The sequence below is a fragment of the Conger conger genome, chromosome 17, assembly GCF_963514075.1.
Source record: "Conger conger chromosome 17, fConCon1.1, whole genome shotgun sequence".
Lineage (NCBI taxonomy): Eukaryota > Metazoa > Chordata > Actinopteri > Anguilliformes > Congridae > Conger > Conger conger.
In genome coordinates, this window is record NC_083776.1 from 18,447,890 (window position 1) to 18,473,161 (window position 25,272).

Genomic DNA, 25,272 nt, shown 5'->3' on the forward strand with positions numbered 1-25,272 from the left:
CTGCGTATTTCCACTGCAGTTGCCTGTCCAAAGTGTCTATTTACTTCATATTTTTGTTATTCTGCTTGCAGATGGTACCTCGTCAGTTGCCGGTGCCTCTGCAACAGAGTATGGCAGAAATATGATAATAATCATATCCAAAACCATTGCACATAATGCAGTTCATGTAAATCTCCTCATTTACAGTATGTGTATTCACAAATTTTTCAGCAATTATATAGGTTAAATCAGTATTTTCTCATTTACACTGTTTGAAGAGAGAGAGCGAGAGAGAGAGAAAGATAGAGAGAGAGAGAGAATACATGTGTTGGTGTATTGGCACCTGGTTACATGTGAAAGCATTTTTTATTCACACTGTTGTTTGTGTAAAGTTTTGAAAAGAGAGTTCAGCTGTTGGTGTACTGGCACCTGGTTACATGTGAAAGCGTTTTGTGTTCACACGGTTCGTGTAAAGTTTTGGAAAGAGAGCTCAGCTGTAGGCGTATTGGCACCCGGCAGGTGTGAACGACGTGCGCTCTTGCAGGTGAAGAGAGTCCCGGGGTCCAGCGGACACCTGCACAAGACGGAGGACGGAGACTGGGAGTGGAGCGACGACGAGCTGGACGAGAGGAGCGAGGAAGGCAAGGCCGCGGCCAATCAGGACAGGGTAGGCGTGCCGACCGAAAAGCACCACATCAAGGGGCAGGTTATGTGTTACGGTGGGTTTTTTGGGGGGTCTAAAGGCCTGTCCACTCCAAGAACGATAACTGTAACAATAACTAAAACAATAACGATGTGAGCATCCACACTGATGAATAACGTCGTGTAAATAGTCTTGGCTGCCAGTGTTTTTGATTGGCTGCCAGTGTTTTTTTGGGGTTTTTTTTTAAATGCTCTGAAAGCGATCCCAATAATATCGTTTGTTATGGTTCTGATGTGGCCATCCACTTCAGAACGATTTTTTAAATGACATATTTATAGATCATATTGTTCTTGGTGTGGATAGGCCTTTAATCACATAGGAGGAGTGATTGAGAGTAATCAGAATTATAGCTGGCACCATGTAAACAGCCATGTCTGTTTCAACACTCTGCCCCGCTACATAAGATCACCATGAGCTGACCTGTTTCCGAGAGACAGCTGCACTGGGAGCTAGAGTAGCTGAAATGGGCTTCTAACGACTGGGGAGATAGGAGGGACAGTGTGCAAGGAGAGTGATACTGTATGATCAAAGGTAAAATATGCTTTTGATATCAGTGCGGCTAACTAGTGTGCCTCTTGCCGAGGCAAAACAAACCAAAAAAAAGAACTGTAATGAGAAAAGACATATAATCATGTAAAGACTGCAGACAAAGTATCTTTTCTGTCTGGCCCTTTGATTAATAAATACAATTCGTCACATTCACAATGCTAATCATCATCATCCAGTGATCTCATTCCAGCACGTGATGTTTTTTCGGCTTCTTCCGCCATGTAGGCTGTTGTATTTATGTACGAACGGCGAGGAAACTGAATCTGTTTGATATTGTCTCTTTCAGTCGCGAAGGGTCAGACATGGAAGCGGAGATGTAAGTCTTGCACTCTCTCTCTTAACCGAACGCTCTTTTATCGCAGGCTTGTTAGGATTATTGTGATGTTCTTTGTGTGCCCAAGATAATATTGTTAGAAAATAGGAATTTCATGTCATGTTCCCATAAATATGTTGCGAGATGGGTTACAGATTTATTGTGACAGTGTTTGCTCTCATATAACTGGATTACATGACACAGCAGTTCAGTGGAAAATGTGATTGCTGCATCTCTGGGCAACTGTTGAAGTATGTGTGCGTGTGTGTCTGTGTGTGTGTGTCTCTGTGTGCGTGTGTGTGTGCATGCAAGTTGATTAATTCATGGTCAAGTGCCATCTGCCATCCATTTATTTTACCTGTTCTAGCCTTGAATCGCTGAATCTGTGATATATCTGTGGCCTTTCATCATTCCTCCATCAATATAACTGAAAACCAATGCACTTGATTCAGTTCAAGCAGGATAGATATGTTACGTGTATATTATGTAACATTGAGGAGAAGCTGTGTTCATGTCATGACAAAGTAAAAGTGTTGGCTGGCAATCTAGATAATTGCATTGTACAAAGTGCTCTACCTACTGTAGGTTATTCAGAGTAAGCAAGTAAAAATCTTTCAATAGTCAAATTGTCTCTTGTAAATAACATTTACTTATTTTCTTATGCATTTTATCTAAACCCTATATTCTCTTCACAGGGTAGGTAGCACCATGTAAACTGAAATGCATACCGATACAGGTTTACCATCCTCAATCATAAAGTAGAGTGCATATACAGGGAAACAAAGCACTAGGCAAATATTCTGTAAGCAGCAGGCAAAATAATAACCCTACAACAATGACAATTAGAACTAGTGTGTACAGTGAGAAAACTAACAGAGCATCATTTCTTAGTTTACCTTTCTCAGCATCATCTTCCAGCACCCTATCCCAACACCAATAGCCCTCTTGTGGGCTCCTGGTAAAGGCATTTATAACTATTGGTTGAACATCAAAACAAGCAGAACATTCTCTGAGTGCCTGTTTTCTGTGAATAGAATAGCTTCCTTAAATGCTACAAGCAATTATCAAACAGGACACAAGGTGAAATATCTACGGTTCATAGTCAGATGTGCAGCTTTGGAGTGTTTGGAAGGGGAGGGGGCCACATCACCGGATTCTTCCGGAATCTTCTTCTCATCAGTGAAATGGAGACACCTGCACTGTTAGCTCAGAGGGCATGAGGGAGTCATCAGTGACAGGCCAGGAATGAAGATGCGTTGGCAGGTGATTCAAAGTCAGAATAGATCCCTTATGAGAGAAACTTTTGTATTTCGACAAATGGAGCAGCCTTACCAGCAATGGCAACCGAGTATTCTGCCAAAAAAAGAGTTTGTGACCGACCTTGCACAGGCACCAATTTACTGTAAACTGAATTATTATTTTCCAATTAGTGTACCCTTAGGCCAAGGAATTGTGTTGTAATTAAGGTGCAAGGTTAGTTGGAATTTTTGGCTCGATTACATTCAGATGCAACTGTTGATCTCCATGGCAGGTTCTTTTGTCACTTTGAAACCACTGATTTCTGCCTTCAGTGAGGTCAGAGAGCCCTCAGAGTCTGACAGTGCAGAAAGAACTGGTATCTTGATCCACCATTTTGTAGTAGTCGCATTATATGCAGTGCTAGAAATCAGTGTTGTCTGCAATACTTTTGGTCTCAGGCTGTCAGGTCACCTCTGCTTGCCCTGCTAACTAAGTGCTAGAGGAGCTTACCCATTGCTTGTGGTCTGGGGAGTTTTTCCTGCTCTTTGGGAGTAGCAGAAAATGATCTTCAAAACTCTGCCTTACCTTCAAGATAAACAACCACGACTACAAGGAACTTAAACCTAACATGGATTCTGAAATACATTTATAATAATAAATAAATTAATATAAATAATATAAATAATTATAATAAAGAGACCTCCATTAGCAGGGCAGCCATCTTATGAATGCGGTCGCACAATCTCTCAAGTTTTACGTTTTAGATTAAATGGACTATTAAATAGGCTAATTTGCAGACGCATAAAACTTAAAATGACATTAACATCTACATTCACTTACATTACAAGCCATTTTCTGGATGGATTCTGGTTTAAAATTCTCTAGCCTATCCCTCTTGTGGGAAAACCATTTGCAAGAATTTTAATTGATTGTGTCAAAAGATCAAAGGTTACCAGTTATGTGAACAAATTTGATCACTCCATTCTATTCTTCTGTGAGGCAGGATTTGCGACGACACTGAACAGCCTCCTTAAATAGCTGTGGCAGCACTAACATTTCCTTGTGTCCTTTCGATCACCGGAAAAAGCATTGGAGTGATCCAATTAGTTCACATAACCATGGTGAAGATAATATCCTTTGTTATGTTTCACAATGTTGGATCTATCCATAATGGTATCACAATACCAGATCAACCACCGATTTAGACCATGGTCAATAATGCAAACCCTAAAACATTGTAAGGACATAGGGTTTACCTCAGGGTGTTACTGCCGAGATGCCTCCTCTTTTGGTGCTAGGAGCAACCTCCAGCCTGGTCAAGCCCACCTCATTGGTAGGGGAGATTTTAACTCGATAACTGGAAGAGGCACAAAGGTCAGCGAGAGGGACACCTCACGGGCCACAGCAACCCATGTAGGGCGTGCCACTGCAGCCCAGGACAAATGAGTTGAGCAGTGTCATGGCATTAGTGCCATGGCCACTAGGGGGCGTGCACAAAAGGGATTAAAGCACCCAAGGAAGAGACGGTCAGGGTGAAAGTATGATGTCTTTTCTCCTTTTCAGAACAAAGCAAATGGCGGCAGCAGCATTCCCATGGAAGGACTGTCTATCCAGCATCCGCAGGTGAGAGGCACGCATGCAGGAGAGGCGTGAACCCCTGCACCTCCCTGAGCTTTCATTTCAGCCTCGTGTATGGGGACCAGGAGAGCCCAGGACTTCAGCCTATTTTCACATGTCTCACTTAGAAATAGATCTTCCCGAATCATAGTCATAGCTTATTTTAACCTCATGTGACCCTGCGTCCTCAAACAAGGTCATTACATTTTGGCTCGAGATCCATACAGTATTTCTCTCATAAGGGACATTTGATTACAATCAAATAAAATGTATATTGCGAAAATATTTTCACTGCAACATGTTTTTTTCATTCAAGATTGGTATTATCTTCCAACAACTGTGAATGTGAAATACTTTTTCCTTTTTCTCCTGGGTCTCAAGAGGGTAATGGGTTTTTCTTATTCGACTCACCATCATCATAGGTTCTCATTACCTGTATAATTGTCCTCAGGGGACTCACTCTAGCCTTGTGCTGATCTCTAGCCAAGGGCAGAAACACTGTGGGTTTTCAAGACCAGGCGTGATACAGTGCTACTGTAGATACTCTTTAGCTTATAAACTAAGCAGTTGGCACACTTTAGTGGTAGGAAAAGGCGAGCATTGCTGGGCTGAATTGCCTGTTCTCATCATAAGGTTATGTATGATCCTGCCTCCCAGTGACCAGGATGGCATTGGCTCATCAATATTCTCCAGAGCCCAGGGGCTGAAGAGATCAGTTGTGTAACTGCAATGATAACCATAAATATCTAATTTAAAAATGATATTTAAAGAATCAAAATAATTTCATTCTAACTCAAGTGGAGTCCACAGCTATAAGAACAACGACAGTGATGAGCAATATCGTTGGGATCACTTTTAGAGCAATTTTTCCAGCTGCTTGTATGATAGACACTGACAGCCAATCAAAATCCATCAGAATTTCCTGGCCGTCATGTTACAAATGGCAGGTGACATTACCATTCAGTGTGGATTGTCACACAATATTTGTATAGTTATAGCTATCGTTCTTGGCGTGAACAGGTCTTTATGCTGGCAGAGGTCTTGCATGATCATTGATACTCTATATTAGATGTTCTATGTATTCTTATCTAGTTAAAGTATCTTGTTTTATTTCTTAGCCATTATGTGGTCTCCTATCCCTACACCGTAGCACTCCTAGCTTATGTTATTTAAAAATGTTGTTCCAGTTTAATGTTTTTTTGAATGCATATTATCTGTATGTTTTCATGAGTTCACGGTGTCACGGCTGATAGTTAACTTTATGATGTTGCATGTGCACTTTCTGGTGTTGAAATGTTGTTAGCCAGGTCTGTCACCATTATTCAAGCTATGGGATGAGTGGTCCCGCTGCATGAATGCAATCACAAAACATAACGTAACTTTTTCATATTCTTTTCTGTTGAAGGTTCAACCTTTTGAGCACGGACAACATGTTCAAGGACCAAGTGCTGTGAATATGGTTCTACGGCTGAGGTGAGAAAGCATTTCTGAGTTAAATTTAAAATTTATTTTCTTGACCATTCACAGCATCGAAGGCCATTATAGGAATGGAAAAATAGGATGTGACATCTTCACAGTGACCAGAGGCCTTCTTTCATGTGCTAACAAACAGGTGTTGCATTTCTGAATATATTTCCACACTAAAATGGGTGGTGGGTGGGTAAAATCCCACTCAACTATTTGGCTTCTAAAATGTCACCTGTCCGGTAATACGATTGTGCATATATATGTGCTTCATAATTATGGCTTTATGCTGTGTAATTGATCACTGTTCCTTAAATTGAAAAAGGAATTTACATTTGTAGTTTAAATTATATGCAACTGAAGTACCAAAATTAAAAAACAAAAACAAAACATAAATAATTTGCTTGCATACCATACAGGCATTTACTGGCTTCATCTTAGCCTGAGGATATATACATCCAATCCTTAAGGTGACAGCCAAGGCTATTCTAATGTATCAAAGCGGGTTACATCGGCAATGATTCGTTTGTAGTTGTCTGTTCAACAGTATTCACAGTTAGCTCCTCTAACAGAAACGTGTGGAATGGCACCACATTTGGAATGGTTACAAAATTGCACATTTTGGACTGCACATTTTGCTCCACAAGAATGCGAGAAACACCCCTTGTGTTGCTCATTACATCATTGTGTGTGTTCCTTGTAGAGTATGTAACAGGCAAATTATTTCATGGTTGCAGTGGTAACACTATGCAGTCCAGCATTTCAGTAATATGCATGTAATCCAGGGAGACCTCACCATGATCATCAAATGACAATGTAGAGAGTATAAACATTTTCAAGTATTAAAAGGCTGAAAAAACAAAACCATGCGCTGAACCAGGAAAATGTGTGTATATGTGTGTGTGTGTGTGTGTGTGTGTGTGCATTCCAAACTATACTGTGAAAATGCTTTCAAGCTGTGCTACAAATATTTAATGACTGTTAGGCCAATGGGTATAATATTTTTTTCATGGCAACAGTGCCCCTTAGAAATGATCTGACTGCTGAATCTCTGCTGACTGAAAGGCACACAGAGGGAGAGTACAGGGCGGGATGGAAGCAGCCATGCTGTCACAAAGTTAACATTGTGTCACAGGAAGCCCTTGATCTCTTCAAAAAATTCTGGATGGGTGTCGTTATCCTGTTCCGTCGGTGGCTTGTCTACAGTTACCCCGCGCTGTCTGTTTGTTCCCAGAGATATTATCTGTCACAGGGCAGACGCTTGATGCGGATTTGTCGAGGGAGAACATAGCGGGTTGAGGAGACTGAAATGGGATCAGGCGTTGTGATACAGAAGGTCAGGCGCTGAAGATCTGCCCACAACAGGCTGCACTATCCTTTAAACTGAAACACTGGGAGGGTCAGGGTGTATTATTCATTATTGTTCATTATCATTTTTTATTAATTCATTATTATTAGTAGTATTAGTATTAATAATATTATCAGTCGTAGTGTTAATATTAGTAGTATTAATAGTAGTAGTATTAGTAGTAGTAGTGTTCACAATATTAGTATTAGTATTAGTAGTATTATTATTATCCGTAGTAGTAGTAATGGTAGTAGTAGTATATTTTTGAAATATGATTTCATCATACAATCTCATCTTCTTAAATTCAATTGAAGGACATTCAACAAATTACTTTAAGAAGCAGTTGTTTCATTTATTAAGCATTTCATTTGTTTTATATTTGGTTCCTGTCCTGGATTGGGGCAGTAGTCAAATATATTTTGTCATATTAAAGTTGAATAACTTGAAACATGGGTCAGGATTGTGCAGCCGTCTTCATAAGAAACGAGGTTTAGCAACATCCCAAATGAATATACTCACACTCTGCCTACCACCTACATGAAATGTGTTCTTTTGTCAACGCTTGTGAAAAACCCAACCACAAGTTGTTTCCTTGGAGGAAAAGTGATGTAGGTAGTGTGAAAGTTTAATATAACAGTTTCATAAAAAAGTTCAATGTATTTTACAGCTTAAAATCTGCTTTTTCACCCAAGAAAACAGCTGGTTGCCTATTAGTAATGCTATTAAAAGGGAGCTTGTTTTAAATATATAAATATATAAATATAAATATAAATATAAAAATATATGACCTCATATTACATGCATAGCCCATCCACATTATATTTATTAAATTACAAAAGTGCTGAAGAACTGGATGTAGTGTAACCAGATGGGGTAATAATAATACTTATTAAACAAATATATAATAATAATAATAATAATAATAATAATAATAAATAATATTATACTACTACTACTACTAATAAATGCAAATCATGTTTCCAGTCTGAAAATTGTTGATGGCCACAAATTTGTCCATTTACTTTTACTGGTTGTTACGGATTAATACCACAGGGAACGCTGCATCACCTGATTGGTTAGACAATACTTTATGCAAATAAGATGGACACACAGTCTCTACCCACCCCCAAATGCTTTTCTTCAAAATTGTGTAGAAGATGAAGTCAGGCTGAAACAGTGAGACAGGCTGAAACAGTGAGTGTAGAAGGCAGAGCCAGGCTGAAACAGTGAGTGTAGAAGGCAGAGCCAGGCTGAAACAGTGAGTGTAGAAGGCAGAGCCAGGCTGAATCAGTGAGACAGGCTGAAACAGTGAGTGTGGAAGGCAGGGACAGGCTGAAACAGTAAGACAGGCTGAAACAGTGAGTGTGGAAGGCAGAGCCAGGCTGAAACTGACACAGGCTGAAACAGTGAGTGTAGAAGGCAGAGCCAGGCTGAAACAGTGAGACAGGCTGAAACAGTGAGTGTGGAAGGCAGGGACAGGCTGAAACAGTAAGACAGGCTGAAACAGTGAGTGTAGAAGGCAGAGCCAGGCTGAAACAGTACACATCCAGCCTTGACTGCAGGCCAAGAAGGACCAAATTGTGCTTCCTTCCATCAAATCATCTACAGGTCACATCTGTCGAGTTTAATTAAGACTGAACATTGCGTTCAGGAGTTATAGATCCTTATGTGAAATTGTGCCAAGCCATTAAATTTAATTGGCTTGTAGCAGCCATTCTGTTTGTCCAAACAGCTTTTGTTGCATAACATTTAAAGAGCTTTGACCAGAGAGTCTTTGAAAGCAGGAATTTGTCCAATCGGGCAAATGATCTAGATGTCGTCATTTAAATGTTTGAAGAAAATTCATAATGGCAAACATTTTTGGTGACGATAGGCCAAATGGCTCCAGACTCCAGTAGAACCTCAGAGATCCGACACTCAGAAAACTGTCCAGTCAAATAAAAAGGGTATAGAATCGGATATAATGTTAATATAAAATTATGGATGTACAGAGTAAATTTAAGTTTAAATTCCAGTTTATCAAAATTAAGGCAGTTCCATTCTGTGCGTGACTGGTGTGACACATTGGATAAGAGCATCTATCTGGGAGTATGATACATACGGGTACATACGAACATTTCACAGCCAGGAATGTGTACTCCATCAGCAACAAGATAAAACCGAAATAGCCAGAAGGTAACCGCAGACATATCCTTTTCAAGGTTCAATGGTCATTTATCCTCTTGAGCAATCTGAAAGACGAGCAAATAGGAAGCGGGTAGGCATTGAAATCGGCCATGTGTAATACCCACCAAGATGTTGAAGCAGTATTGACTATACATTCATTTCATGCTGCTTTGGTTGCAAACCTTTTTTTATCCTGTAGGGCAGCATTTTTCAAAATGGGTACCGTGAGATCCCTCCATGGGTGGCTTGTAGGATTGTCAAATAATTTAAAAAATATCAGAATATCGTTAACATTTTTTGTAATTTAAATTTGAGAATTTAAATCTTAGGCGGCACGGATGGTGCAGTGGGTAGCACTGCCGCCTCACAGCAAGGAGGTCCTGGGTTCGAATCCTCGTCGGCAGTGGGCTCAAGAATTATTGGCACCCCTCACCAGCAATGCACAAACAAGGCTTAAAAAAAAAGAATAATATAATTATAGAGAAAGGTAATACACCAACATGTGCCAAATACTGTACTTTATTAATGTTTCAATGGAAACAACCAAAATCATAACAATCATTTAATAAAAAATAAATTTCAACAAAATCAAGGTTTCAGAATTATTGGCACCCTTCACCTAGTACTTAGTGCAACCACCTCTGGCAAGGATAACAGCATGGAGTCTCTTCCTGTAATTTTTGACAAGATTAAGGAACACATTTGGGATTGTGGGTATGAGGTGCTTCTCCTTGTATGCATCTCTGTTCCTACACCAAACATACCGATGCTGTATCTGACCAAACGTTCAATTTTGGTCTCACCTGACCAGAGAACCTTGTTCCAGTCATAATGTAAATGACATTTGGCAAACTCCAAGCGCTTTCTTCTGTGTCTTGTGGTCAGAAAAGGCTTTCTTCTGGCAACCCTTCCAATGAGGCTGTGGTTATGGAGGTGGCGTCTGATGGTGCTTTTTGAAACCTGGTGAAGGCTGCAATTCTTTCACTGTGATCCTTGGGGATTTTGTTGCTTCTCTCACCATTCTCCTCAGTATCCTGGGGGGAAGATGCAGTTGCGTCCTCTACCCATGAGATTTTCAACAGTTCCAGATCTTTTGAACTTTTTTATAATTGCTCTGACAGTGCTCAGTGGTATATTAAATCGTTTGTGAATTTTCTTGTAGCCATTACCACGTTTATGAAGGTCTATGACCATCTGCCTCTTTTGAACTGCCAATTATTTTGTTTTCTTCATGGTGTTGGATGACAAAGGGATATTGCATGTGTGTTACCTCATTTTTATACCCTAGTGAAACAGGAAGTGATGTAATCACTCAATACAGTTCCTTAACACATAGATAAACTTTAAGTGGAATTTAATACCTGGTTTAATTTTGGTCGGTGTTATTGACAATAATCTTTAAGGGTGCCAATAATTGTGAAACATTGATTTGGAGGAAATTGATTATTAATTCAATCAGTAAATGATTTTTGTTGGTTCCATTGAAACATTAATATAGCACAGTATTTATCACATGTTGGTATTTCGAGTTTGTCTATAAATATATTGTTTAGAATTTTTTTGAGTATTATTTGTTCATTTTCTGTCAGGGGTGCCAATAATTTGAGCCCACTGTAGATACTGTAATAGGATCGGTTATAACCAGACTCTTTTAAAAAAAAAAATGTATTGTGCTGCCTTGCTGCAGAGATATAAAAATGGAATATCATCTCAAAATTCCCAGCCACTTCTTCAGTGGCATTTGTATTTGGATTAATGACAGAAATTTAGTATGTTGTCTAAACCGTGCAGTCTGCCCACGGAGTGAGCGATTTAGAGGCCTGTAACCCTCTGAGTGCAGGACCTCTAACTCACTGTGGCAGTGAAGCGCACCCCTCTACAACCCCTGGACCGCACCGCCCGATGTTCTGCCAAAACACACTGAGAATACCTCCACCTCTGGGGCACCTCGCCCCAGCCTTTGATACGACCCGTTTGAATGTGGGTGTTTTAAGTCATCTTAGAAGCGTTAAACCCGAACAGCTCTATCCACTTGCAGTCTTGAGTGATATATTACCAAAACCTTGGATTCCCATCTAATCTCCCCTCTATTGCCTGGGTTGCCACAGAGAGGAGTCTGGGAAAGCGCTCAGGACAGGACGCATTGTTAAAGCGTAAATCTCACATCCGTAGTTCACACTTTTTTCTAAGGTCATGCGGTCTGTTTTATTATTTTGTCCGTGACATTGGCTGAGCTTTTTTTCATGAGTAACGTTGCTGATAAGGATGTACTCTACTGTGCATGCTGTCTTTATCCATGCTGATCATTTTAGTTTTTTGTTCTTTTTTGTAAGTATTAATTCCATCAACTTCACATTTGGGAGCGAGCCGTTTAAATGGCAAACAAATTTTGTGTTTTCAGCACACAAAACGTTACTGCTAATCATAAAAAGTAAATGGTTTTGCAATGCATTATAAAAAGAACGGGTAAAATTCAGACCAACCGTCGGATTAAAATGGTAGCTGGTGATTGCCATTCAAATGGTGAATTTATTGCAGGAAGATGTGAAAATTCTCCATCAACGTGCATGTCTCTGTCAGACTGCAGACAGCTCCTGTGGCTCTGTCTGATTTATGTGCCCCATTTAAATTGCATCCATCTGTTATAGATGACAGAAAATAATTCATCTTACTGTCTCTTCTCCAACAGTGCATAGAACTCAGCAGCTATTGAGTAGGGGTGTCCAATCTTATCCAAAAAAAGGCCAATATGGGTGCCAAGTTTTTGTTTCAGCCCAGCACTACGACACGCGATTCAACCAATTATCCTGCAAGAACTTGAGCAGTAGAATTAGGTGTCGTAGAGTTGGCCTAAAATAAATGCCTGCACCCACCCGCCCTGAGATTAGACGTCCCTGCTATAGACAGGTTCTTAGGATTTTAGTACTGAGAAACAATTTCATACATCAGAGATGTTGAGTAAACAGTTTTGACTTATTGTGATCTACTGTACTAGGTGGGCAGTTAAATTCGTTTATTTGGTTTATTTGAAGTTTTTACAAATTAAAAGTCATTCAAATTGCTTCAGTTTATGAATATAGTACATGTCAGTGCTAACAACTAATTGGCATGAGCATCACCCAGAGATAGCAGGATTTCAGCCAGCCGGGATGATTGACGATGTGTCATTGTGCACCAGCGACCATTGCTGGCTGATTGGGTGCTTGTGGTTCTCCTATTGAGCTGTGACTAAAGTGTGTTCCTCCGACTCATGTCCACTCTCAGAAAATAAAGTGACAGTGGAGTACATTTTTGTTCTTCAAGGATCAAATTTCCCAAATGTACTCTGAAAGTACAGTAATGTTTTCTTTGGGTACAAATGAGGCGTTCAAAAAGGTTGCAAATTAATTATATATTACTGGCTAGGGGTACACTTTTATGTCGCCCCAGCGACAAGCATTTGTAACTTTTTAGGAACTTTTCATACATTTATTTCTGAGAGTGTGCGTGCAAACCTGACTGGCTGACTGCAGTGTGCAGATGGAACTTGTGATGAGCGTCACAGCAGGAGCATATTTGGGCCTTCCTCCTTCCGAACCAGGGAGAAAAAGGCAGATAAACATAAAAACATCCGGTTGCAGAATGTTGCAGGCATTGCGACAGGGGGAAATCTGTGTGCAGCACTTCCACTGTGGCCAAATACACACATTCATCACAGTATATGAATCTACCACCACCCTAGTGTGTCCAACATGTCTGCCCTCCCCTGTGACTACCTAGAAAATACTGGACACCAAGCAGAACAGCAGGATTTAAAGTTATACTGGCAGCAACTAGAGGGTGTGTTTTACTCCCACACTTTAAAAGCTGTACAGATGTTCCAGAATTTTCTGTGCACTCAGGTGGCGGTACTGGTTAGGGAACTGGAAACGGACAAGCATCACATACCGATTTCCTGTTAATTTTCCTTTCTTCAGGAACAGCAGAAAGGAGCTGAACGACATACGATTTGAATTTACTCCAGGTCGAGGTAAGATCAGAAATGGCTGCTTTTTAAATATCACATGAAGAAAATGGTTCCTAGCAGAAGCGGAATTAGCGGGGGTGCCTTGGGTGAGGCACCCATATGAGCAGCCATGGGGGCTCACTGAGCACCCGAAAATGGACACTAACCTTTGCATAAATCATGAAACACATTGTTGAATGAACGTTGACTTGTAACAGTGTCTATTATTTGTGATAAAAACAATATATATTTAACCAGATTCCACGTTAAAATGTTGGCTACCGTATATTTTAAACAGAATCACTTTTCCTTTGTGTTGTTCTGGTGCAAAAAGTGAAGAGAAAAAGGAAGAAAACCTTCCAGTCATATTTTTAACTGTAATATGTAGGCTAAGTGACAAGCCAGAGCAGCCTCATACCACCCTGATATGATGCAAGTGTTCAGGGTTTATGCTGCAGTTCAATAATAACAGTTTACAGTTTGTTTTGACAGGTTTCTATCATGATGGCATTGATTATTAAACGTGCCCTTAAAATTATGTCCTTTGTCAATGTGTGTCATTGCCAGTATATGTCCACTTACTGGTCAGCTCATCGTTTCTTGTCTTGAAGAACAGTCATCAAGTGATAAATGTTGTATTGTATTTTACTGTAGCGATAAGGGAAGTTAGTTGTCTGCTACTACCCTAATGCAATGGAATTATTAGATTTGTCAGATGTTCTGACAAAATTAACCCTGTTTAAAATTGTGATTCTGTCAGTTTAAGCAGTTTTTTTTTTGTTTTTTTTGGGTAGACAAGTGGGGGATGGGATAGCTCCACCCCTGGTTCCTAGTAACATGGCATGAACTGAGTTAACTTGCTGCATTGATAGACTGTAGTGAGTATTCTTGTGCTGGTCGTGTAGTCAAAAGCATTATGTTCACAGTGTGGAGTGAGTGTACTTGCTGTGTTATTGGCGTGGAAAGTGTACCTGCTGTGTTACTGGTGCATATTGAGTGTACTCTGTGTTATTGGAGTAGAGTGAGTGTAGAGTGTACTTGCTGTGTTATTGGTGTGGAATGAGTGCACTTGTGTTATTGGTGTGGAGTGTAGTGGTGTTATTGGTGTGGATTGAATGTACTTGCTGTCTTATTGGTGTGGAGTGAGTGCAATTGTTGTGTTGTTGGTGTGGAGTGAGTGTAGTTGTGTTATTGGTGTGGAATGAGTGCACTTGTTGTGTTGTTGGTGTGGAATGAGTGCACTTGTTGTGTTATTGGTGTGGAGTGAGTGTAGTTGTGTTATTGGTGTGGAATGAGTGCACTTGTTGTGTTGTTGGTGTGGAGTGAATACAATTGTTGTGTTGTTGGTGTGGAGTGAGTGTGGTTGTTCTTGCCAATCTCATTTGCTGTTGGTCTCTGTATCATCTCTGAAGATACTGCTGATGGAGTGTCCCAGGAGCTTATCTCGGCTGGACTGGTCGATGGACATGATGTCATTGTTGGTAATGGCAGCTTTCTTTGTATAGTCGATCCGGATTAATTATTTTATAAACTACAGAGTGGGTGCTCTAAATTCAATTTCCCACATTGTCCTTACCAGTATTAACATTCCTAACAGAATTTCAAAACAGTTTAACACTAGAAAGGCCAGCGTTTTTACTACCTAGAACCCTCGTCCAGCATTACTGCATTGATGTCTGCACGCACAGCAACCTAATTTCATAAAGATTATGAAACCAAATGTTGCATAACTATTTTCTTGAAAACTGAATCGATTTCAACATTCTTATTTCAAATTATAGCAGTTTTGTTATACTGACTAAAAGAAAAAAATGTATCAAGTGCTAAAATGTGCAAAGCAAGACCAAACTAAACACAAAAATAATTGAAAGAAATACAAAGTGCTATATTTTTTTCAAATGTAAGTTCTCCAGACATAATTGACTCCACATGCTTCTCCCTTCTGGTGATCCCATCATTACAGGCACTGTCACACTGTGTACTCATTAATTCCACAGAAAAAGCAGATGTTTTCTTCATTGTGAGCAGGGACCACATACACATCTTTTGCATTTCATGCAGTTGTCTTTATGTATCAGTCTAATAAGAGCATGTTCAGAGTTTCATTGAAAAACAATAAATACGTTGGTGTCATCTCCAGAGTTATAGGCTGTCAAAGCTATCATTTCATTAGCTACAACACCACCAATTATTCATCCTCAACAAAATGATTTAAGGAATTCGTATTAAAAGCTATAGCTCTTGATTGAGCAATTTGTATCAGTGTTAGTCATTCTGTTGCTGACTAGCATTTTGGAGGAGAGGGACATTCACAGCAGTACCTTGCAAATGTTTGTGATGAAAATGGAACTGCCTATAGTTCTTTATGGAGTGGATTTAAAAAAGAAATGCAGTTATTTCTATTGTTCTTGTCATGGTAGGAGGAAAGTATTGCATTTACAGTGTTGGAGTAATTTACAAGTCCAAATACCCCATACCATCAACTCTGGCCTTTCTATCGTTAATGCTATTTTCAGTAATAAATGTGATTAATTTCAGCCATGTATTAATTCATTTGTTTCTCAATCTCAATGTGTTGCCACATAGAATTTGCCAGACTTAATGACATATGATTGATATAGGAATGTTGTCTATATCTGTATGGCCTCACTTTTCAATACACATATGTACCACTTTTCAGTTGCTGCTAACCTTCAGAAGATTGTTGATGATCCAATTACCTACAAAGTGTTGACATTTAAGCTGGTGAGTGCCCGGATGATTAATTTTAAAGTAATTGTGCTTACCTCATATCTAAAGATAGTGACAGTATGTATGTATTGGGAAATGTCTATTTGAAGCAGAATCTCAGCTACTATCACACGGTATTTTTACACATTTTGTTTTCACCATGTTGAAATTACAGCAATCTCTTCCCCCCGAGAAATACGAAAACAAGTCAGAGACATAGGCTAAACATTGGGTTTACCAAAATTAACTATTTGGAACATCATTAAGAAGACCGGGATCGCTGGTAAGCTCAGTAATCTCAAAGTGCCTGGTAGGCTAAGGAAGACCCCATCTGTTGAATAATTCTCACTGTAATGAAGAAATCAGACTCAGACACACTCCCCGGGAGGCAGATGTGGATGGATCAGTGGCTACAGTCTGCTGAAATCTTTACGCTAACAACTACAGAGGCTTGTGCGAACAATTAGTGCGCTGCAAAAAACAGGATGGCCAGGTGACAGTTATTCAAGAAGTACCAACAAGAGCCTGCAGAGTTTCAGAAAAAAGTATTGTGGACCGATGAGACTGTGATTCACTTGTACCAGAGCAGAGTGTGTGATTAAAGCAGAGTGCTAGGAACAGTCACTCTTTACTCATGAGCCTGTATTTGCTCTCCACCCCCCATAATAATAGCTTTGCTCCAAAATTGCTCACGGTTCACAGAAAAAAAGGTGTTTTTCTTCTTTTTTTTCCATCATTTAACCCAGGTATATCTCATCATGAAAATATCTTGATTCGGAAGAAGAGTACAATTGTGTTTATTAAAGAAATATCAGAAGTCAAAATTTGCCGTTAGACTACTGATGGCAAAAGTATGGAGACCAGAAGGAGCTGCCCAAGATCATGCCACCTCATCTGTGAAACATAGTGGTGGGGGTGTTATGGTTTTGGCATGTATGGCTGCCATAAGTACTGGCTCATTGGTCTTCATTGATGGTGTAGCTGATGACAGCACCAGCAGAATGAATTATCATGTCATTGGATGGCACTTCATCCTACATCAAGACCATAAGCCAGGTCCCATACTGCTAAAGCGACAAAGACGTCAAGTTGTCATTACACGCAAAGCATATGTGGCAGAGTATTAAACATGACTACTTTAATTTACATAACATCAATCAGTCTCAAACATGGCGGGGGGGGGAGGGAAATTAAGAAAAACATAACAGTTCACATACAGATAATGTTGATAAACTAATGTTGAGTATTACTCTAGATATTAAGTTTTCCTTCTGCTTACACATTCCTTGAACCATGTTGCATCTTCAAACTGGTGACACTACTTCAAAAACTCAAACCACCAAGGAAAACCAAGGAAAGGATATCGTCAAAGCCATGGTACCATTTCAAAATGGTTGTTTCAAAAAGGGTTGTCCCCTATCTGGGGAGCAGTCATAGTATTCATAATATGCCAAGGAGGATGAAGCTGTTTAAAATAGGTTTTTTATCACTACTGCAAACTGTTATAAAACTGTAAGTCAGTGTCCATCCACACATCATTCTATGAATAGCCAATTTCCCCACAACAACAGTAAATTAATGTGAAATACAACAGTTATTAATGGTAGAATCCCTGCAACAAATGCTTTAAACGATCGCTCCAAGATTGAAAAATGAAATGGCAGTTATCCAAGAGGGCTTCTGAAATCAGTGATGACAACCAGGTCACTGCTATAACATTGTCTTCTAATGGAATGAGAGATCAATGACTTTCTGAATCAATTCATATGCTGGTCTCTTGACCTCCCTCTGAAATATGATTTATATTGATCTTCTTAATGCAGAATAAGCACAACCGAGACCAGCTCTGGCAGAACTTGTGGGAGGATAGCGCCTGGGAATTAGGATTTTGGGTGTGTGTTTTTGAGCGTTTCCATGACTGTTGGTCAGGGTTGAACATTAGTTAGTGGTTTAGCCTCTTCATGATTCAGCATAATTAACTGGACTTTACAATTAATGGTGTTGAGTAATCGTGCGTGCCAGAATGTTGAGAAGACTGCATCAGAGTACAGAACACGCAGCTGCTGAAGATAGAGAAAGGCAGTATATTGAAGGTTTAGATTCTGCTGGACATTTCCACATGCCTATGGCTACAGTCATGAAGTCCAGAGACTGAATTCATTGTTAACTCACGGAACACTGTAAACATGAAAATGCATTTGTATTGCACAACTGGCAGTAGATTTTACTGCATTATTACATTGTATTATACTGTACATAGGTATACCATTCTGCACCTCATCTTGGTGAAACCCTGTCCTCACAATTACATTTCTTTAGTATCTTTCTGTAGGCGTTTTAGTATTACAGATTACATTGGCTACAACCCTAGCTCAGAAATTGTGAAATATCAGATCAATCATTTATTCCCCTCTTGTAGAGAGCATTTATGGAGCGATTCATTATTCTTAAAATGAGCAATTAACATCTGATTAAAACAAAGAAAAAGAATACATGACTATTAAACAGAGGTTTTGAATAACCCCACCCTGCTGAACCATGTGCTCCACCCTCCAGGATTCGGGCTGTGATAGCACAGAGATTCCAGACGAGGTGAAGCTGATCGGATTCGCCCAACTAAGCGTCAGCTGATCCCCTCACCTGGTCCGGGCAGGTGAACAGGAGGGGCCAGCGATACAAAGACCAACTGTGTGCGAGAGAGAGTCGGAAAGAGGCACCTCAACCCCCTCACCCCCTCCCTCCCCCCAAACCCTGAAAAAAACAAAAACCATACAAATCCTATCCAACCTCCCATTCCCGCCCTGCTACTGACCCCTGACCCCTGACCCCAGAGCAGTTGACCAGTGTTGGCCGAGCTAAGCTAAAGCTATGCTAGCCTCTTCTGTCATTCCACACTTACAGTATGTGCTGTTTCTGCAGCCGCCATTCCATTGCCTACTCTCAGTACAAGGAACAGGTTTCAGAAAAAGGAAACTTAAGGATTTTCTCAGGTGGTTACAAAAAAATTCATGCGAGTAGCTTAACTTTTTGTTAAACAAACCATGTTACCTCTGCTTTAAGCATAGCTCATTATTATTATTATTATTATTATTATTGAATGAATGAATTGTATTTATTTTCATGTCATTCCACCTAAAGTGGTCCATTCCAAATAAGATTGCACGACACCAGATTATAACGACCCAGACTTCCCAGTAACGGGGTGGCCTGTAGCGTAGTGGTTAAGGTACATGACTGGAACACTCAAGGTCGGTGGTTCGATCCTCAGTGTAGCCACAATAAGATTGAGCCCTTGAGCATGGCCCTTAACCCTGCATTGCTTAGTCTAATCAACTGTACGTCACTCTGGATAAGAGCATCTGCCAAATGCCATTAATGTGAATGTAATGTAACAGAACATAATAATACAAAGTTAACTGGCAGAAGACCCCACAACTACCTTTAAAACATGTGCTTTGTTACCATGCTTCATCTAGGAAATCCACAAAGGCAAATGTGTCCTTTTTACATAGTATTTTCATTATTTCAGAATCTTCCAATGAAAAATAATCAAAAGTGTCACTGTTGATCTTTATGATTGTTATTATTATTGCCTTTGTTGTTTTATTTACATTCAGTTTTATTTTCATGGACAACATGCCCTTCTTCAGTTTGCATATTACAGGCCACACGGATCATGCAGTTGGCAGTGAAATGTATCAGCCTCAACTATAGTCCTTGTTCAGAAGACTTAATTATGTAAAGCACATTATCAGAATTCTGTTGCCATGTGTATTGCCAGTGAATGTCTGAACTGGCATGTATTTAGAGTAAAAGTGTAAAGCCAGGAGAGGTAAGGGATGAGAGGGAACAGGCTAGCTCTTAATACTGCAGACTGTAACCTGTGTTTCCCTCAGCGGGCAGTGTTGATGCTTAGGGGTGCGAAATCTCTGGAGGTGCCTTGTTCTCTAACGTGCCTGAGACTCTGGGAACTGCAGAGCGAGGAGTGTCCGTGTCAGGAACAGCAACAAAAGGCCAGGAACACAATTAGCAGATCCTGTACTCCTGCAGACGCACCGCAGAAAGGCAGCATTCTAATCAGTGGCAAACCTACAGCTAAAATGCACTTTTGGGTACAGCATATGCACCTGACAAGCCGATGCTTAAACCCTGGGAGAGATGCCATTTAAAGTGAATCTTAATCGTAATCCCCGTTGTCAGTCACAAGGTTGATAGAGACCATTACTCAGAATGAGGGAAAACCATAATACATGCATTTCACAGACGCAACATGATTGTTAATGAGAAAACAACTTTGTCTAAATGCACAACATATTGAATTTCTTCCCAAGAATACCTCCAAGAAATGTACTATATAGCAATGTATCTGCAAATGAAACCAAAAGGTAACTACTGAGAGGCGAGCTCTTTGTCCAAAGCACAGTAGCTCTAAATTATTTTTGAAACTACTGCTATGTAATATTGATTGTACTAAATCATTTGGAATAGGGAGATGAAAGGTATTGTGTTTTCAAATACAGAATGTGTACCATTTCTGTGTATTAACCCTATTCCCTTTCTGTAAGCAGCTAATTTCATGTCGGCTAAATGGCAACAAATAAAGAATTGCTGTTTGAAAAAGTACTGCTTGCTGTGTGCTGTTTTTAGAGAGCAGTTCAAAGGAGATGAACGGTTTGACACTGAAGGACGTGTAGGGTTGTTTTCTGGGTAATTATGAATAGTTCATCTTGTCATTCATGCATGCATTTGTAGCTGAAGGTTGAAATTAATGAGTGCCTTCAAAAAGTCATTAAAGTATGGTCCTTACGACAACAACCAAGAAAATGCACAAAATTGGTAATGCTTTATTTAAAGCCCTTTAATTACATAGCATTTACTAGGAAAGTACACTGCTATTTGTGTAATAATTAGGCAACTATTTACAATGATGAAAACAGGCAGTCAGAACCATATGAAATTACCATGTAAATACGTTTTACAGCTCGTTTCATAGTACTGTACCTCTAAAATCAAAATAGTTACCGAATAAGTATCTGGTATTTACCCAGTAAGTACTTGGTAACTAAAATGAATTGTTACATAAGCTTACATCTGTGGTCCCAAACTCTGGTCCTGGAGAGCTACAGAGTAACCAGGTGAGGGGAGTTAACAGTGTAATCAACTGTACTAACTGTTTAAATAAGCGCAGAGTAACAATGAAAAGCAGCACACCCTGCAGCTCTCCAGGACCAGGGTTGGAGACCACTGGCTTACATCTGGCACTCTGCTTTGGCGTGAGCACTGCTGGATGGCTATGAGGAGCATGACCGCTCCTGTCTCTCTAGCATCTGCTCTCCAGCCTCTGAAGTCTCCTCATTTGCAGAGGTCATCTCCCCTATCCGTGTGCTTATTATTCCAGTGTGTGTGGCTCAGATGTGATAGCAGAGTACGTATTAAAGCTTTCTCTTAAGACTGCATCATTTGTCTCGTTTTGTGAAAATCACAAACTATTCATGCTGAATTGTGATATTCTTTGACACCCAAAAAAAAGGATGCAGAGGAAAGAGATGACTATTCGAATAGCCTGCCACACAAACTTTAGAAGAATAATTGCGATGCCCCCTGATGACTGCTGTTCATTAAATAAAACACACATCTATGACTCTGCATTACAAACACGCAGGGAGGACTCGCACCTGCTCTCCATCGATATGCTGCTCGTAGCTGGAATAGATTTTCACCGAGACAGCACTTCTTGCTCATAGCAAAACTGTAGAAAAATCCATAATTTTAAGCACTTTCCTGTACCATTTCAGTTTACCATCCCACTGAACACTGTTAAGTTCACTATGGCAATATCAAATACAATCAGGTTTGATGCTGAAGTTGGAGGATTAGGATTGTTGGGATTAGCTGATCTGTGAGGGAACATAGCATTTCAAATCCAGTAGGTAGGTACTTAAGGAGGGATTTTAATGGTATTAAGCAACACTTTGAAGTTCACATCATAAGCACACAACTATACATTTAGAAACAGCTGTAATTGATGCAGTACGAGTGTATTTTATCACAGAAAAATACTCCTGGTAGACAAATTACAGCATGCAGGAAAACAGCATTACTTTTGAAATCATTGTGAAGAAAAATGCCCTGCTCTCCTATAAGCTTTATACAGCTAGATTACTTTTTTGATGTTTGTCAGAATATTGTTTTGAGATTTGTTTGTTACTCATTATGCACATCCATGTCTCCCCCTCGAAATCTGAAGGGCTTTCTGCAACCAAATCCCATGCCCAATATTGTAATGGTTAAGCCAGATCGTTCCATTCTCAAACAACTCATAAAAACATAAAACAAATAAAAATTCTTTAGAATACCTGATGGAAACATAACAGAAGTTAAAATAGAATCCTCTGCAACGTCAGGAGAATCTGCTCCTTCCTCTACACCTACTCAACTGATAGTAGCATCTGGGTCAGGCTCTGGTCATCTCCCGCCTGGACGACTGCAACTGCATTCTCTCTGCCTCTACCTCCAGGCCTTGAAATCCTGCACCCTGCCAAATCTCCTCCACACATCCCCATCCTGACTGCTGGCTACCAGTCACCACACTTTATATTCAAAACCTCAGTGCTAGAATAGCTCAGGCAGGATTGCTAGTTTAAGTGCCTGGTCAGTATATAGGGATGCTGACCTGCGTCTGGAAAGATGAAGAGGGGTCTCTAGATAAAAACAAAAGAACCCTGTTGTTGAGTTAACCCACTATAAATAAATAATGAATCCAGCCAGGGGGGCTGCCTGTTTATATCTTCAGAAGATCACACTACACATCAGCCAGACCCCACTGTTCCTCAACCCACGGGAGATCTGGCTCCTCCACATCTGAGCAGGCACCTGCCGCCAGGCACATCTGCTGTCTGTTCCAGCTCCCCGGTGGTGGAATTAGCTTCCCACAGCAGTCAGAACAGAGACGTCGGCCATTTTCCAACACAGACTGAAAGCCTCAACACTGCACCTTCTCTCCTCCAAACCCAATCCTCTCAAACTCTTGCCTGCTCCGAACACCTGACTAATGTATTGATGTTTTTGTTTCAGGGACTGTGGTCCATTGCCTCTTGTGAATAATATGGCAGTAACTTCCACATAAAACATTGCTAAAGTGGGATATGACTTGATACTACATGATTCCACAAGGCTGGTTATTATTCCGATCAATTATTTTGGACAAAGTTGACATTTTTACTTTCATTTTGTATAGAGCTTTTTATTTAGGGATTGGATTAATTATCTAAAAGAAAGCTGCACTATAATGTGAAAACATCATTTGAGTTTGGTGAAACAAGCTTCAGTTATGAGCCCCATTTATTTTGTTAGTTCCCATCTGGCAGACTGCATTAGGGATGAGGTTCCTGCACCTGGAACTAATGGCTCATGAAAGATTCAGAAATGGTGAATCAGAAAGGGGAATAAAGGGGATTATCAGACAGATGTCAAGTCATGCTGGATTTATTCAGAAATATTAGGAAGCTACTTTTAAAGCAACACACACCATGCTACTTTAAACTGTGATGGCTGAAGTTAAGTGAGATTGGGCTTGTTTTGTACTTAATGACTATGTTAGAAAACCAGGTTTTTTTGGCAGGAAGTATACTGCTAGCAGAGTAGGAGACAAAACTCTCTAGAACACAGTTCCTTTAAATGTAAAATGGCCTCCCTTCAATGACCTTTGAAGTAAGTAAAGAAAGTACGCTCAATTCTAAGTGAAAGGGTTTGACACGCTTGATATGTCTGTCCCTCACCATTAATTATTCTGTAGTCTTTATGGACAAAAATGGAATATAAAACACAAGCATATACCAAGTTGTGACACCTCAAGCAGAACAGCCATAATAGAGCTGGTTTATTACTGCTCAGACTACTGAATTCACTTCCTCCCATAATGCACAAATGTTTTCCAAGATTACTTGTGGTTTATATCGGGTCAAACTTCAAATTGTTCAGTAACTTCAGCTGTAACTAATGCCAGCGATCATATAGATGTCTGATTTCATATAAAGGCAGTTGCAATTAACTCTGACATCCTATAAAAAAAGCTTTAATCCAACACACAATTATTTTACTTCATATATCCTGTGACAATGAATAAGAAAGGCATATTTGCAATGTACATTATTTAATGTTTCACCACCATGGCATGGGCATGTTTCATCTCTATAAATGAAAGCATGTTATTGTTCATGAAGAATGTGTAATATTTAAATTAATTTCATCAATACTTATTTGAATAACATTACTAAATATCAACAATATTATGCAATATTTATTTGTCAGTGCAAACGTACAATAACTAGAAAGCGACTTACCAAGGAGATCAATAAGTTGAATCCGGTTTATAGATTTTAGGGCTCCATGTTGGCTACAAAGTGCCAGGAACACAAATGCAGGTGTTCCTGCTAGTGATCCACCGCCATATTAGCAGTCCACCAATAGGCAAACGCAGTTGCCTTCAAATGAATGGAAGATGATATTCTGATTGGGTTATTGTATGTTACGCCCAAGACACACCTATTAATGAATTATGCCACAAAGTCCAGCTCATTTCAACCTGGAATCTTTGTACTTCACTAATCCAGCGTGAAACTAGCTTGTGAGCACCGTGAAAAATTACTTGTGAGCTGCAATTCAGACTATGTGACTAGACAGTGGTTTTCACTCCTGGTCTCGCAGGGTCTGCAGCAACCAATTCAGACCCAGGAGACCAGGTGAGGTGAGTTAACTGGTGATTAACTGCTTTAATCCATCAGTTAAATGTTGAGTAGCCAGGAAAGCCAGCACACCCTGTGGCTCTCCAGGACCAGAAGTGAGGACCACCGAGCTATTGTAAGACTACTGTATGAATACAGAGCCCTTGGTGTGTTTACTTTATTACATATACAGGGCATGGTTGGGCTATTCTGTTGTGGAAAGGGGGAGGGGAAATGAGGCTAGATGCATCTGAGCTTTAATTAATTAGCAAGTACTTTGGTGTGAGGGCATTTACTGAGTTTTTAATAAACTTCTTGGTGAGAAAGTTCAACTGTGTTCACACATTATGTGCAAACATTTTTCAAGCCTTAAAGCTACACTTTCACTTTTTTATACACTTTTTGTAAAGTTTTTGTATAGACTTTCGGAGTATAATTAAAGTCAAATAACAGTAA

At 39.9% G+C, this 25,272-nt stretch overlaps 1 protein-coding gene across 2 annotated transcripts in view; it reads left to right on the forward strand.

The window, feature by feature from the left end:
* LOC133116445 (STE20/SPS1-related proline-alanine-rich protein kinase-like) overlaps positions 1-20,713 on the forward strand; it is a 39,008-nt gene extending 18,295 nt beyond the window's left edge. For both annotated transcript variants that reach the window (XM_061225971.1, XM_061225970.1), the window contains exons 11-18: positions 524-646; positions 1,518-1,547; positions 4,347-4,406; positions 5,806-5,873; positions 13,335-13,387; positions 14,776-14,844; positions 16,044-16,108; positions 18,650-20,713. In XM_061225971.1, the coding sequence (XP_061081955.1) occupies positions 524-646; positions 1,518-1,547; positions 4,347-4,406; positions 5,806-5,873; positions 13,335-13,387; positions 14,776-14,844; positions 16,044-16,108; positions 18,650-18,724 (543 nt within the window). In that variant the 3' untranslated portion in view covers positions 18,725-20,713. The remainder of the gene's footprint in view (positions 1-523; positions 647-1,517; positions 1,548-4,346; positions 4,407-5,805; positions 5,874-13,334; positions 13,388-14,775; positions 14,845-16,043; positions 16,109-18,649) is intronic.
* Positions 20,714-25,272: the final 4,559 nt, after the last annotated feature.